Source organism: Pagrus pagrus, assembly GCF_965226575.1.
Source record: "Pagrus pagrus genome assembly, chromosome: 16".
Taxonomy (NCBI): domain Eukaryota; kingdom Metazoa; phylum Chordata; class Actinopteri; order Spariformes; family Sparidae; genus Pagrus; species Pagrus pagrus.
Genome location: NC_140200.1, coordinates 4,364,048 through 4,380,399, shown reverse-complemented (window position 1 = coordinate 4,380,399; position 16,352 = coordinate 4,364,048). Strand labels below are relative to the sequence as shown.

The 16,352-nt window shown below is 43.9% G+C and overlaps 1 protein-coding gene across 2 annotated transcripts in view; it reads left to right on the top strand.

Moving 5' to 3' along the window:
- The window catches only part of runx2b (RUNX family transcription factor 2b), a 41,511-nt gene extending 32,615 nt beyond the window's left edge, over nucleotides 1-8,896 (top strand). For both annotated transcript variants that reach the window (XM_084377941.1, XM_084377942.1), the window contains 3 exons: nucleotides 1,194-1,361; nucleotides 2,793-2,954; nucleotides 5,650-8,896. In XM_084377941.1, the coding sequence (XP_084234067.1) occupies nucleotides 1,194-1,361; nucleotides 2,793-2,954; nucleotides 5,650-6,128 (809 nt within the window). In that variant the 3' untranslated portion in view covers nucleotides 6,129-8,896. The remainder of the gene's footprint in view (nucleotides 1-1,193; nucleotides 1,362-2,792; nucleotides 2,955-5,649) is intronic.
- The last annotated feature ends 7,456 nt before the right edge of the window (nucleotides 8,897-16,352 follow it).

Sequence of the window (16,352 nt, the reverse complement as noted above, 5' to 3'; positions counted from 1 at the left end):
TCATTGTCGTTTAGCATTTACACATGTCAGAGTGTTAGCCCAACAAGGACGTCCTGTGATGCAGTTTTCTCTTGGCTTTGATCTTAAATAAGACAAATTTTTCTGATGAGAACTCTCCTCCCCTCCTCTCCTCTCCCTCCATGAGACCCACCTGGTTCTATAGGTGTAGTGATAGGCCTTTGTTTCGCAGCGCAGGCAGGTTGGGCAGGATTCTGAAGTAGCTCGCTGTTTCTGTCTGAGCCAGCTGGAGGTCTGCCAAGCACAGCAGGAGTTTCTACTCCCCTCTGTTTGATATTTACTTTACCGCCTTTACAGGGGAACCAGTGCAAGACCAGACAGACGCACTGACACAGGCCTGTGTCAGTGCTAAAAAGGACTGTGTGTATACAAGCCTCTCTTTTTAATCCACCATTTTGCTTAACTATAGTCTACACCTGGGTAGGTTTTTTCAGTGGTTCCTACTACTGGGCTGACAGCGCTGACGGGATAGAAATGGGCCAACTCAGGTGGAGCAAGTGACACATTGTCTTTTTTGCTTGTGTTTGCAATGTGTGTACAGTGTCTAGAGTTACCAGCCTGAAAGTGCGATGAGAATAGAATCAGGGATATAAAGGGTGTAAAATTATCGGCAGAGGAATGCAGGAAAGGAACGGATAAAAATATATTTGGCATAGGTTACGACTCCTGTGGGGATAATGGGGCGATGGCGTGAGAGCCTGTGTTTACCTGAGGAAGAAGCCTCAGGTTATAACTAAGTGTACATGCAACTTCTCACTCTCGGTATCACCCAGTCTGAACTCTCTCTTTTTTTCGCTCATGCAATGTGATACGAGGTAATTGCCTTTTGTTAATTAGCAGGATGTAGCATCCCATTCCCCAAAGCCTCTCTTCCCTACTCTTTGTTTAGGAGCACAAACTCTGTTTACCAAGTGAGCCACGGCACACAGAGGAACTGAGTCATTAAATTTAGATTATTATAAAGGATAGCAGACAAACAGTGTGCCGAGAAAACGGCAAACAAATTACTCATACAGAGCTGAGAGCCGTCAGTGAGCTGCTTGTCACGTTTGCATGCAACATCACAGCAGTAATTAAAACTGTTATCAAATAAAATCGGTTTTATTGCAGAAACTCATGAATGTCTGGTGCAAGTCCTCACCAATAAAATGCTGGGTTTTTTTCTGTGACCGCAGGGCATCGTCAGAAACTGGAGGACCCTCCCAAGACTGGTCTCTTCTCAGACCGCCTGAGTGAGCTGGAGAGGATGAGGGTGAGGGTGACCGTTCCCACTCAAGGCCCCCGGCCGACTCTCAACCCAGTGGCCAACTCCTTCAACCCGCAGGGACAGACGCAGATAACAGGTGAGCACCGGATTCTCAGAAGAGACAAGCATTCGCCCTCGTTAGGTGTCGTCAAACTGAAAATCCAAACATACCATTGCTAAAGAATTCATTTAAAGAGTAGAAACATCCGTGCACCAGACATTTCTGAACAGTGTCCAAAAGTCTATCACTGAATAAGCATCGGACTAGGCAATTTTTACTGTTTGTTAAGTGAAATATCAAACCCCCGACTGGACACGTCCTAATGGGACCACAGAACGCCCAGTACAGTATCTTACATCGCCTCTGAGATCGTCTGTCTTCCTCTACTCCATCAGCCCTATCAATCAGCATCCAAGAAGGTAACACCATCTCTCATGGTTGGGGATGGCTGCTACCTGATCGCCCACACCTCTGGAGGCTCGTCACAGCTCGTCATTTAGCTCTCTCTTAGTTACTCCATGGCACGGCTTTGTAGTGTTACTTAGCGGATCATTTTAGGGATGGTTAAACAACGTGACCGTGGCAGAGAGTGGAGGGTTTTCTACACTGGGTTGGACTTGAACTTTTATACCCAAGTGTAGCTCTGATTAGAGAAGTGGTTCCCAAACTTTTAACTGACATAACCCCACAGCCCTGTCAGATCAACCCAAGTGCCCCTTCACCAGCTCCACCCGTCATGTTCCTGATGTGTTTTGAATTGATTCTTAAACCGGATATTATTGAACACTTCTGATTATGTAAAAGTCAATATTGTTTTTATAATGTTTACATACAATTTAAATATAAATGATTAGGTCAGTTTGATTGCTTTTGAATTCTTACTTCACAGCAATGAGTAGGTTGGGCCACCCATACATATTTATACGTTATATTTTTTTCTTTCAAATTTGTTGAGCAACTCTACAATCTTTCGGTACTTCCCCTTGCGACTGCTGTTTGGGAATCACTGAATTAGAGATAGTAAATCACCGTACACTTGTTCACGAATTTCATCATAGCACATAATAAAAATAGCCCCCAAACTTTGGTGCCCCGTGCGAGTGAGCAGCACAGACGTACACAATAAAGTGTGTGCAGCAGTTATTTTCGTGGTTGTCTGCTGGTGTGTTTACACCCTGGGTGTGTGCCAGCAAGGCTCTCTGTGCCTCAGCTGCAAGCACAATGTTTTATAAGGCAAACAGGAAGATCTTCTCTGCGAAGGTAAACATTAGATGTGTCATTATGGAGGATGTTGCATAACGCGCCCAACTGATACTTACCTCTAAACATAAGCACAGAGAAACAGAGACACTAATAATGTCTGCAGTTGTTGTGAATGTTATTCACAGAACATTTGAACCAGCTGACCGGCCTTTGGTAATTATTCTTTCTTTTCTTCTCCTGTCTGTTTTTTCTCTTTATATGTCTTTCTGGGCTTTTTTTTTCTCCTTCCTCCTTTCCCTCCCTCGCTCCATTTCTCCCCATCAGACCCTCGTCAGTCCCAGTCCTCTCCTCCCTGGTCGTATGAACAGACGTACCCGTCCTACCTGAGTCCCATGGCGTCCCCCTCAGTCCACTCCACCACCCCCCTCTCCTCCAGCCGAGGCACGGGCCTGCCTGCCATCAGTGACGTGCCTAGACGATTGCCAGGTAGAACCATTACTCTGCCACTGTGTGAAACCACCATGCCTCCTCATCCCATCACGACTGCCTAAACTGCCACAAACAACCCAGATGATACATTTTCTGACGCGATAGGTGGAGGGAAGAGGAAAAGAGAAAGACAGACAAGCATGCACACAAGCTCAGAAACAGAGACAGGCTGCAAAATAAAAAAAAAAACTTTATCTTATTATTTACAGGAAGCGTGCTGCTATTAGCTCATTCTCAAATTAACATGAGGAGCGAGGCATGTTGTCAGAGTCCGACTGTCTCCCCAGAGAGCGGTTTGGATGGCGTGGATGACAGTGGAAGGAAAAGAAACGATTGTTTCCTTTTTTCCCCGCTCCAAGCCTTTGATCTCAGAGGAGTATGGGTAATAACAGGCCCAGGGATAATAACAGGCTCGTGACTGACAAATAAAGTGTCTTTATAGCAATGCACCACTCTCACAAGGAATTCTGGGTAATTGCATTAGCCAGTCTGTTTGTCGTAACGGCAGCATCTGTGTTCCAATTTGTCTCTGTTTTTCCCCCCGATGTGAAAGCTCCTTTAAACTCCCTACACGCCGCCAGACAAGTTTCTCCCCCGTACACCTGTTTGACTCACTGCCATGTGAGTTTTTTTTCTACCCTTTTTTTTCCCCTTCTGTTTTCTTGTGCTTACGTACTACACCCTCCTCTGTGTGTGTGTGTGTGTGTGTGTGTGCGCGTGTGCGCGTGTGTGCCCCGAGCAAAGGGTGAGTGATTACGCGACGCGGCCGTGTGACTCTGCATTAGAAAGGGTTTAAAATCCAGCCAGCTGCCTTGTCAACTTGGATTAGTTTGGTCTTTCCCTTCAGCTTTCATCTCACGAGCGTCGGGCTTTGTTCTCAAAGTGACACGCGTGCATGTGCGAGCACGTCCACACGCATAAACACAGGCCCCAAAAACACTCGCCTCCCGTCTTTGCCCACTTGCACACCTCGAGCATTTAATGCCTCCTAAGTGATGTGACTAAGGCTCTCAGATCTCTGGAGATCATGTTGACACCTCGCCAGGCTCCTCTGTAACAGTATCCAGCCACAGAACATACCGACAAGTACAAGCAGAAGCTGATATGGATGCTCCAGCACAAACTCTACGCCCCCCCTCCCTCCCCACCACCCTCCACACACACCTTTACACAATCCAGCTCATGTGTTGAAATGTTACAGTTGCTTAAAAGCTGTCGCAAAAGTTCATCAGTGAAGTAAAACACCTAATTCGGAAGTGAAGATCAAGACTTTGTAGAAACCTTCCAAATATTTAGACAATGCTCCACTCTGGTTTCATTTAAACTAATAAAGTTCGATCTGGCTCATCATCACAGGGCCCCTTTGAGCACTAAAATAGGTCCAAATGTTAAAAGCAGGAGTCAGGAGTTTATTGAACAGTGCCGGTCATGTCTGAGATCACACTGCTCCTCCACAGCGAAGACAATCACCTACTATTTCTATTAGAATCAAACGGATCTTGTGGAAAGAGGAAGTTTAAAGGCCTTTAATTGGCAGCATATGCTATCTGACGCTAGCGACAAAATCGGCTTCGCAATTCCTCCCTGCACATAAACACTGCACCCCCCCCCCCTCCCTCTTTCTCCGCCACCCCCTGTCCTCTCGCAGCAGACATGGTGACACGGAAGACGCCTGGTGATTTATGATAAGAGCACCATGGCTGGACTAAACCACTGAGAGGAGACGGGGAGGGAGGGAGAGCGAGGGAGGGGGAGGACCTCCTATTCTCCTTAAACTCTGCGCCCAGCGCGAAGCTCGCCGCAGCCAGTTAGTGGTTTTTGGGTATTTTTTAAGGGATGAAGCGAAGAGAGGAACGAAGGGTGAGATGGAGCGGCTCCTTCTCAGCTCGCTCTCTCACTCGCTCTTCGCGCGCGCACACGGACACACACATACACACACACGCTGGAGCCGATGGGAGGCGAGGAGAGGAGCCACATCAGAGCTCAGCCCTGCCTCATTATGGATCTCATGGAAACTGTTTCTGCTCAAAGTGTTTCCACATGTGCAGCTCCTGATTCATCCCAACTGCTTTTTTTTACGTGCATACAGTATTCACACACACACACACACACACCCCTCTCCTCGCACACCCACCCACACCGTTTGCACACACACACACACACACACACACACACACACACGTTTGCATGCATAAACACATGAACATGCGCCAACACACACACGGAGAAACATAAATATGCAGAGGCGTAAACATATTGCATGCGTGGGACTTGAGTGATGTGTTTGTTAACTTTATCAAAAACTCGAGAGCTGAAGTGAAAAACAGCTCTGGACGAAGTTGATGAATATAATAATATTTAGAGGAAAATGCTTTTCATAACTGTGCCCGCAAAAATCCATCAGCACAAGTGTTCTCTAAACGAGTTAATACACATATCTGGCTCGAAATATTTGATCACATACAATTCAATTTTACTACTGTTTCATTTCTCAGGGGACTTATTTGTTCAGATTCAATTACTCAACAAGACAAAGTGCTAAATAGTTTAAGAGTCCAAAGCCACAATTCACATAATTAAAACAGACAAACTGTTAAGAGGAAGTGTAATTATTTAGGCGTGCATGATAATATCTGCTGCACTGTCGATGTCAAACTATCCTGATGAACTGTTTTCATGTGTGTGTCTGTAGGTTCTTCTGACCTGAGCCCATTCCCCGGTCAGTTCGATCGTCAGTTCCCGGGCCTCTCCTCCCTCACAGAGAGCCGCTTCTCCAGCCCTCGGATGCACTACCCGGCCACATTCACCTACACCCCGCCCGTCACCACGGGCATGTCGCTGGGCAGCGCCCACTACCACACCTACCTTCCACCTCCTTACCCGGGCTCCACCCAGAGCCAGAGCGGACCCTTCCAGACCAGCAGCACGCCGTATCTCTACTACGGGGCCTCGTCCGGCTCGTACCAGTTCTCCATGGTTCCCGGCGGGGATCGTTCGCCCTCCCGGATGATCCCGCCTTGCACTAGCGCCTCCACGGGCACCTCCCTGGTGAACCCTAACCTGCCCAGCCAGACGGAGGGAGGGGTGGACGGCGACGGGAGCCACAGTAACTCCCCGACTGTTCTCAACCCCGGAGGCCGCATGGATGAAGCAGTGTGGAGGCCATATTGAAGAAAAAGCCCAGGAGGTGGAGATTGGAAGTCAACTGATGTCATGGTTTGAAAGCACAAAACCTTTTTTTTTTATTGAAAAGGGGATTTTTGAGCTCTCATCAGCTATCTCTTCCTTTTGCTTGGAAATTAAGGTTGAGATAAAAAAAAAAAAAGAAAGAAAAAAGACCGGACTTGTACGGACTTGTCTTCCTGGAATGTGTTTTGACCAAGGCACTACAAAGGAAGTCATTCTCACAGCAATAAAGAGAAAGACGATTTTACTAGGCCCAAGTGGATGAGACTTTATTTCAGTTTTATTATAATCCACGAGCTAAGGGATGCTTCGACAATATTTGTAAAAGACTGCCTCTTTTGTATAGTGTTTGTATTTCAATAAGGCTTTTTGCAGAGCATGTTTTTGTACTACGACAATATCAAGATGCAAGTTAGGCACTGAGTAGCAAGTGATGAGAGTAACACATATGTTACCTTAAGTGGTATGGACAGTAAATTTGCTTTAAAACCGATTAATTTAACTTGTATATTGTGGGTGAAACGGTGATGTAGATTGAGGCGTTGTCTTAGTTTTAACTTATAAAGCCATAAATTATGTATTGTATTTGAAACTTGAGTCAAAGAAGTGTAATCTGAATATTTTTGATGCATCTATATGACTAAGTTAAAATGTTTTTTGATAGGTAATTTAAGAGAGTGAGAGGTTTAATTGTTTTTTTTTGTAGTGCCCAAAGATATAAATGGTTTTGAATATGAAATGTTATTTCCAAAGAGTATTGCAACATGTTTCTTCTGGTGTAACTTTCAGTATAACTGCTCCACACATTAAGAGCCCAACATCCACGCAAGGCGTTGACACACATTTGGCTTGGAATTAAACCTTTGGTATTTATTGAGCAATAACTCGTTTTGTGCCTCTTGGCAACATCCCATGACAGAGAGCTTCAATGGGGGAAAATAATTATCCGTTGGGGAAATTTCTGCTTGATTTCTTCAGTTTGTCTCGTCTGACATGCACACAAATACGTATGTATTCTCTTGTCCAAATAAGAAATGGTACATTTATATACAAACTGACGTGTAGTCCAAAGATAATTATGGCGGTGCCGTGCCTCGTGGTGCCGCGAGTGCACTCCAAAGCAGAAGGTCAGACTTTTAAGGTTCAGTTATTTTATATGTGAACTCCTCAGGACTGGAATAATCGAAGTCCACACAGAATTGTTTTTTTTTTTGTTTGTTTTTTCATTTCCAGTCCGGCTGAATGCTCTGTCAAGATTATAGGGAAAACATGCCAAGTTTATAATAGCTTTCATATCATGCGCAAGAGATAGCTTTGAAAAAGTGTGTCTCGGTGCGTGACACACACGGGTACTTTCTTGTTTGTTTGTTTTTTTTGCATTCTTTTTCTTTCAGTCTCTGAGATTGAAAAGGACATATCACAGTTAAAGACAAAAGAGACTGTGACATTCCTTCAGACATTTATTTATTTTCCTTTTTTTTTTTTTTTTTTTTGCTTCTGTTGTCATGGTTTTCCAAATAGATCTGTATCGACCTCACTAACCAGTGCCGTGCTCTAAAAATCTCTGTGGCACCAGTATGAGGGGGGGAGGTCTGATATTTTCCAATTTTGAAATTACTATGTGAGATTTCAAAAAAAAAAAAAAAGTGTGCAAAAAACCGAGGTGATTGGAAGCAGCTGCTGGCAGCAAACTGGTTAACCAAAAAATATGGGAGACTTGTGTATGTTTGTTTCATAAAGCACTTATTTCTTGTTTTATTTCTAGCAGCACTTGCGGCTGGCTGCCAGCAGGGCTCGTGGTTTTGGTCCTCAGTGTAGATATAACGCCACTGGAGTCACACACACACACACACACACACCTACACACACACACACAGAATGGATAACACTTGGCCAAACAAGCCATTTACATTGGAGTCGAATCTGATCTCACAAGGCAGTTGGTATTTGTTTGAAAAAAGACTCTTTTTTTTTTGCTTTCATACAATATGATATTCAGTGCATGTAGGTAATATAATAACCCAATTTGAAAAAGCTGAGAAAAACACGGCCCTGTCCAAAGGATCAGACTTCAAGCTTTTCATTGAAGGTTTGCACGCAGTGCCTCTTTCCCAGTCTCTGCAGAGGATGTTCTGAACTCAGCTAATGGAATTGAACATGTCACACTACATTTCCCCGACTGCTTCAGCCCAAAAGTCTTTTTGCTGTTACAGTGTAACATAAGAAAGCAAATAAAAACCTTTTAGATTGTTGTGATTTTATAGCTTTTTTCCACAGATTTATTCAACGTCTCCATAGTAACTATGCACATCTGTTGTAATTCATTTAATCTGCTCCTCTCTTTCCAAACTTTGAACAGGAAATGCTCTTTTAAAAACTGTTTACACATCAATGCAGCACTGACATCCCATTTTGTCCTCATCTGCTTTTGTTTGTGTTGTGTGTTGTTTTTTGTTTTTTTTGTTTTTTCTCTCCTGAAAACCAGAGGTTCATCCTTTTTTCTTTGCTTTGGTTAAATGTTGCGTACGAACCGTCTTCAGAAACCTTTGTATTATTTAATGATCAACATGTATGATATCCAGGAACAGTACCGTACCCTGCTCTTATGTAAAGTTTACTTGTTATTGTCTATTTTGATGCTTCTTCTCTCATGAACACTTGTCAGGAAATTGAAACTAACGGAGACTCTGTTAGATTTTTTACTGGTACATTTCGTAAAGATCATCTTTTTTTTTTTTAAAGGGACAAACAGACCTGACAACAGTGAGTGAAATTGGCATTGTGATTGTACATTTTGTTTATTTTAAGAATAAAATAGGAATTTTGTAACTTAATGTTCCCTCTTAATCTCCTCTTTTCGCTGAAGCTTAATTTTGTTCAATATTAAAAAAGGAAATAGACGTGTGATTATCCAGTATTTAGATTTTCCTGTTGTTCGAAGTCCCTCTCCACTCAACAATGTGTTTGTGTGTGACTTAATGAATGATGTGCAGAAGTGTTCATCTGCTTGAAGGGGGAACATTTCCTTTTCCTTAGTGTTTCCTTGCATACTTTAAAACAGCACAACAGGTTCAGCCTGGTTGAATATGATAATTACACAAGTGTGTTGTGAAAGCTCAAAGTTTACAAACACTGAGAAGTGACTTGTCAGTGATGTAGACGACATAAATAATATTTACATATTCAGTTATTTTGACCTTTTAAAGTGCTTTAAGGGAGCAATTTCAATTTCTGGCAAGGTTGAAGTTTAAATGTGCAATGTGTGTTACTCAAAACATGTAGCATGTCACTAACCGCCGGGAAACCACTAACTGCTGCAAGCTGTTGGCTAGTCATGTCAGTTAGCAGCTAGTAATCCAGACTGGGAGCCAGGGCAGTGTTGGTGTTTACACCGCTAGCACAGGAGCTTTGGACTGGGCTAGCTGGTTAACATGCTTAAATTTAGTAGCAACACAGTACATAGACGTCAAAACCTCACATTCTGTTGATAATTTTAGGTATTTTTAAAAAAAAACATTGACCCTTACCAAGCAGAAAAAATATTCTGAATTCAAGTTTCTCTCTTTTTTCAAACTCAACATGAACTAAATCAAATTCACCAAAACAGTCTTGGTTTCTCCCATCACTGCCTGCTGTTTCCTCTCATCCCCGGAGTCACAGTCCTGGTCAGAGCCACTGTAAATCGCCTCTGTACTGTACCCCCCTGTCTTCAAACTCACCTCCATTGGTCCTGTGGTCAGGCTGCTAAGCCCAGTTGAGCTGACCCTCTGAGGCCTTGGTCCAAGCAAAGTGTAGGGCCACTTAGCTCCACGGCTAATGTATCATGAGCTAATCAGCTAACGGTGGCTAGCAAAGAGATGTCCCCTTGGAGCTGCCTGACTTCTGCCTGACTTTAACAAATTATACCTGAATGAACTTAATGAGATAATTAAACTTTAAAGAGTGTCTTTAATTTAGAAAGGTTAATGTATCGGAATATAATGTAATGGATATTTGTGTTGGATTCCCTTGTGCACTGGGCCCCCACTGATTCTCCGAGAACATTTAGCAGCGTCATCACTTGTTTAATCTTTTTTCTGAAACAGTTAACAAGCAGGTCTCCGAGCGTGTTGCGCGTAGGAAGCACATTTAGCGGTGTCACCTCTGGTCTGCCGCTCTGTCTGCACCAACATTGTCTTTGGACGGGGGACTAAGGCGGGCTGGGGGCCCCGGCACGCTCAGCCAGACTACTACTGCCACTGCCACTGCCATGGCTTCATTTCAAAGGTACAGTGGGAAACCAGAGAGATGGAGACAGGAACAGAGACAGGGAGAACCAGGGAAGCTGTTTTACATTATTCCAAGACATAATAGAGCCAATCTAAGTGTGTGCGCACACACACACGTCCGCATGCTGAAAGAGAGAGAGAGAAGAGAGAGGGCGAGCTACACCATGCCATGTGTTTTTTTAAGGTTCAGATTGGGAACATTCTCGGGATTTCCCTGAATATAGATTGCATGGAAAAAAAAGCTCCCGCTGGTTTCAGGTTCACGTTCGCAGCATTCTCAGCCATGTCTAGCAATTATAATAATGAACTCCGGAGGAGCAGACACCCAGAGAAATTAGCATAATGTCCTCCATGCACGAGAGAGACAGCAGCAGCGAGGGCTGGTATCGAGTTTTTGTCCCTGTTAAATCTGGTGGTTGAACATGATGCCAGTGATGATGCACGCTTGATTTTTATACCAGGTTGTAAGTCAGCAAGAAGTCTGCGCTCTCTGCCTCATATTATCCAATCAGAGAGGAATACACAACGGGGGTTTATGAGGAGACAAAACCACTCTATTCAGATGACTGTGCACACACAAACACAAACACACAGCTGACAGCCCAACACGATTGTTTACTCGACCTCTGCGAAACGTTTCAGAGGAGCAGCGCAGGCGGGAAGTGATCCTCAAGGGTCCCATAGCACTCACAGAGCTGTATATCTCTGCCTATGTTTCCGTCTCCACTAACAGGGCTGTGTGTGCTTGTGTGTGTCTGTGTGCAACTTTTTTGCCCTCGAACCGGAATGCACGCATCTTGATTTCTCATTTAGTCCGCAGATAAACTCGGGGCAGGGGACTCTCCAGCGTGTCGAATCAGCATGACCTCCCTGAACCTCTCTAATCTGATGTCATCCGAGCTCAATGAACGGGCCACCTTAACGTCTCAGAGGAAACCCATCTCTGAGCTCGTGTCCAATAAAGTCAAACATGATTGATCTTAATTTGGTCTGATTGTAATTGAGCAATCCCTCCTCCCGGGGGCCAGGAGAGTTTCAAACTGAGTCAACAATAACTGTGTACTTTGGCGCACTCTAGTGGCTTTTTTATTTAACCATAGGGACCGGGGTGAGGGGCCCACCCAACTGGTGTTCCATGCAGGCGAAGCCAGGCTGGATGTGGCCAAAGTAGCGCTTATTATGTTAGTGGTACTCCTGCTAAAGTTCCAACACCCCACATTTTGTCTCCATAGATTTAAGCCTTTGCGCCGCAAATGAATGTCAGATATGAAAAGTTTTAAAGGTTTTTAAACGGCGACTTGTCTTTTGACCTGAAATAAAAGAAATGATAAATTGGCAGGCGAGCTGCATCCAGGCAGCAGCCCCAGAACCTCACAGGCAGGGTAGGTTGTGAGGCGAGCACCAGAAGCCATTCATCACCAGATTAAAGCGCGCCTGTGTCTTTAGCCTGATTTGGAAACATTTGATTCCATGAAACCATTTGCTGCAAAATAAAAAAACTGCAAAGAAAAAAAGAGAAAAGTGCACTTATGAAACCTAAAAGGCCTACATTAAATGAGCTCTGCCGCTTCGGATTATGCAATCTGATACTGGCCACACCGCCTGACAAAAAAAAAAAAAAAGGGAATTACTGTGAAAATGCGAGTGTCAGGACCATGGACAGCGACCAAACACACAAACAAAAGGCTTCTTTGTCCAAGGCCTCCGCTTCATGTCAGTGTTTCAAATTATACACTGGATCTCAACTGTCAAAAAATGGCAAACTGTTGCAGCGCGACTGAGTGTACAGAACATAAGACAGGATAAACGTCCGCTCTCAGCCAAATATTCATGCAAAACAGGCCTTTTTCCATAGGTTTCAGCCAGGCAATAAAATTTAAAAAATTTGGGGAGGGGCCCCATCTTTGGCTGAAACCAGGCATGAAGGAGCCCTATGTGTTCTTCCTGTCAGATGAAGGGCTGTTAAAACTTTATCAGGCGAGTGTTAATTGAGAACTAACGGACTGGTAATTCAGCGCAGTCACAGAGATCCAGTTCACGGCTGAATGACAAACAACCCTGGTGACATTTGGATCATGTCGGGGCTTTTTGGAAAATCCACCACGCGACCATAGCCACATGGGCATGCCAGGCGAAAAAAAAAAAAAAAGAGGAGGGATGAAGGATGCCCGCCATCGTGTCTGGTTCTGCTTTAGACATTCATCCTCTCGGTCTCTGAGGATCATAACTCGTGTTAGAGGCAGGTTTTATGGTTTATGACTGGAAAATAAAATGCTGCGTGTTTCCTGCAGGCGAAGCGATGATTTACAACTATGAATGATAAAGTGAGCGCCCGGCTGACAGTGCGGATGTGTGAGGGCTGCTGAGGATCCAGACATGTCCGACATGTGGATGTGAGTGTGGTCGTATAGCGAGTGTGGTCACCACAGTGTGGTTATATACATTGGAACACGGCGTAGAAGGGAAAAGTTCTGGCTCACTAGTAGGTATCAATACCTGACATCATCATCTCACATAATTAGCACGGTGTCCACATCCTTCTCCAGTGACCATGGATTATTTCATGTGGTCCACAACTGGAACAGAAACCCAAACCAGTAAATCCAAGAGCCTAAATACCCTCAGGCTCTGCTGTCTGCAGACATGGTTACTCATTTCAACTACTCCTCTCCAAAAAAGCCAATCAGATATGTTTATTGTTATCTTCTGCCTAAATTTGGTCCTGATTATTTAAATACACAGAAAAATGTCTTGATCACCTGGCTCCAAGCTCAGACAGTCCACACTCGAAGGCCAGGACAGGCCTGTCCCAGCCTCCACACGGCTCTACCACTGATCTAAGACAGGGCCCGGTGAGTGCCAAGAACTCTCTCTGGTGAGGTCGTCAGTCTTACGCCGAAACCGCAGGCGCGCGCCAGGCAGATCAATAATCCCCATCAAGCTTCACCACAAGTCACTCAAACCTCCATGGGCAGGCGAGCGGAGGAGGGCTGGGGGACCTGCTGAGAATTTGATACTCTCTAAGATGCTTTCTGTCTCCGAGTGGAAGAGATGAGGACTCGTCTTCCACAGCTCTGTCTCCCCGTTTGAACATGATCTCCTGTTATGACATGGTTTCTGTCGATGTCGGCCCGGCTCTGATTAGACACTTCCCTCTCAGGCCTGTTGAACCTCAGCTGTCGCCTTCTCAGTTGGACAGTGTTGATGTCACATGTCGGTCATTACCCAGCGACAGGAATGACAGCAAATGGTGATTGGAGGGTGTAAACTTGCTTTGAGTTAACTGCACGTCCGTTTGCTTCCTGTCTGCTATGCAGTGACATCACCTCCGACTCAAACCTGAGCGATCACTCTGCTTTATTCCCCTTTTTACAGTGAGCTTTAACATTTGTTTTTGTGGGCCTGCATTCACATTCACTCAAGTGCTGCACTGAAGCAGGCTACAATTTTGAGATACGTGCACTTTACTTTTAAGTATTTCCATTTTCTGCTGCTCACTCACTTTACAACACTCCACAAATCTTCAGAGGCACCTTTTCACTCCACTACTTTTATTTGATAACTTCCTTTACTAGTATCAGATCCAAAGTAGTGCATTGCAATAATCAAGAATTATGCACAAAATGATATCATAATAATCATTCAGGCCAATAATCAGCTCACCCACAGTATACAGTACACATGTAAAAAATATATTTATTTACTTTGTAATTTTGATACTTACATATTGTAACTACTTTTGATACTTAAAATTTAATATCAGATATTTTAAGACTTTTGAATGGGTTGACTTTTACCAAAGTCATATTTTAACACAATATCTTTAGTTTTACTCAAGCGAGCTATGACTTTCTACTTTTTACTTTTCATAGTTTTTAACCACTGTTTTTTCCAAATGATCGACAGGGCTTATAATGTCTTGACCGAACGAGGCTGGTCCGACCGAACATCGCCGATCAGACTGCAATAACACTTCGAACAGTGAAAATGAAATCGAGGGACGAACAACGTACTGTTATTCTCTGCAGTGTTTTCTTTCAGTTTGTGTTGCCATTTCTTCATCAGAAGTCATATGACATAGATGTGATGCGTTTTAGTGTTTCTCTATGCATCTCCCATAGACTTCAATATGTCTGGCACCAAAGCGAAACTCTGTGATGACTCTTTCTTCTTTTTTAGGTTCAGTGAGCTAGACCAAGAAGTAAACCTGAACATTTTGCGTGTCAGGCACATAAAGGGGCGCTAAGTGACAATTTGTAGCAATTTACATGTATAATTTAAATACATATTTATTTATGTATTAAAGAGGTCATATTATGCTAATTTTCAGGTTCATACTTTTATTTGGGGGTCCTTGTAGAATAGGTTTACATACTTTAATTTTCAAAAAACTTTTTTTTTTTCTCATACGGTGCATCGCTGCAGCATCCCTTTTCACACTGTGTCTTGAACGCTCCGTTTTAGCCACAGAGTGAGACATCTCGCCTCTGTTCAATCTTTGGTAAGAGTTGCACATGCGCTTTACTTAGCGGGCAGGATGTAGCCAATCAGAGGCAGAGTAGGGCGGGTCATGCCGAGCAAGGTAGTGTGATCTAAAGTAACACCATTACAGCAGCAACAGCTGTATGTCTGCTGACTGACTATATATTTTATAATAAATATATATGTTTGTATAACTCCTGTTACATAGTGACACACATAAGTTACGGAAGTAAAGGCTCGACTCTAAACCAGGCTTCAGGCAGTGCAGGAGCAGTGTTTTCTGTGGGAGAGAGTAACTCCCTCTGGTGTGGACTCTGGGCTTTTTCCCTTCACAGACCTTTTACATGCACAAAAACGCTACATTACACAATAAAGGAATGGCAAAAACCCAAAAAGCATAACATGACCTCTTTAACATTACATTCAAGTCACAAAGCTACTTGATCCAAAAGGAACACAGGAGGTATTTTAACAAAACTTACTCTTCCTGAGGGTATTTCCTCAGTTCTCAAAGAATATTTTAAGTTTGGTTCATGTTGTACAAATTGAGGACATATATTTCTGGCTACCATCTTTGTTTGGATTGTGAAAAAAATCAGGCGTATGAGATTACACACCGAATGAAGCCCTTTTTCTGCATCTATCGCAGCTAAAGGACCTGGATAAGAGGTTTCTACTAAAATAACGGGACAGTATGAGTTAAAAGCAAACCTCACCTCGGGCTGAAACATATGCGTATGTCTCCTGGGTACAATATCTATGGTAAGCAGCAGCTAAAGGAACATTGAGGTCTGCACGGCAGTATTTCTTAAACTATGGGTCTGGCCCTTAATTGGATCACAGGTCTGTTTCTGGTGGGTCCTCACACGTCAAACGCACCAGTTTGTTTTAATCAGCTCAGGTCTCAAAGCAAGACTCAATTTAGACAATTTATGCCTGAGCTGAAAAGGTTTACTAACCCTGGCTACAGAAGTGCGCTGTGTGTGTGAGTCCCTGTCAGCCTATATGGACTCTCGCGCTACGCTATGGTGGCCAAGCCAAGGCCAGCGACTGGTAGATCCACTGGGAGTGTAATAACAGATTAATGTGGCGTGCCAGGCCCCATGACCAGACGTGTTTGACGTTAATGCTCCACTGTATATTATCCAGCTTGCAGAAATGTTGGATGTGAGCGATGGGATCCAAGGACAGGGATGTTTAGGTACTAATTACCAAACAGCAAGGCACAAGTCTCGCTCCATATTTCCTTACTCCTGTGGAAACACTAGGCAGGCTCCATTTATTTTCTTTGACTGTTGTTTCTGGCAAGGCCGCGTCTCAGTAAACACCACTCGCCCACCATTGTAAATCCGACAGGCGCAGATCTTTCAAGTTAGACTCCTTTGAGGAAAAATGGAGACAGATCGGATGGCGGCGCTCGGGTTTTCCGTCTTAATGAGAGAGTGGAGAAGAGGGATGG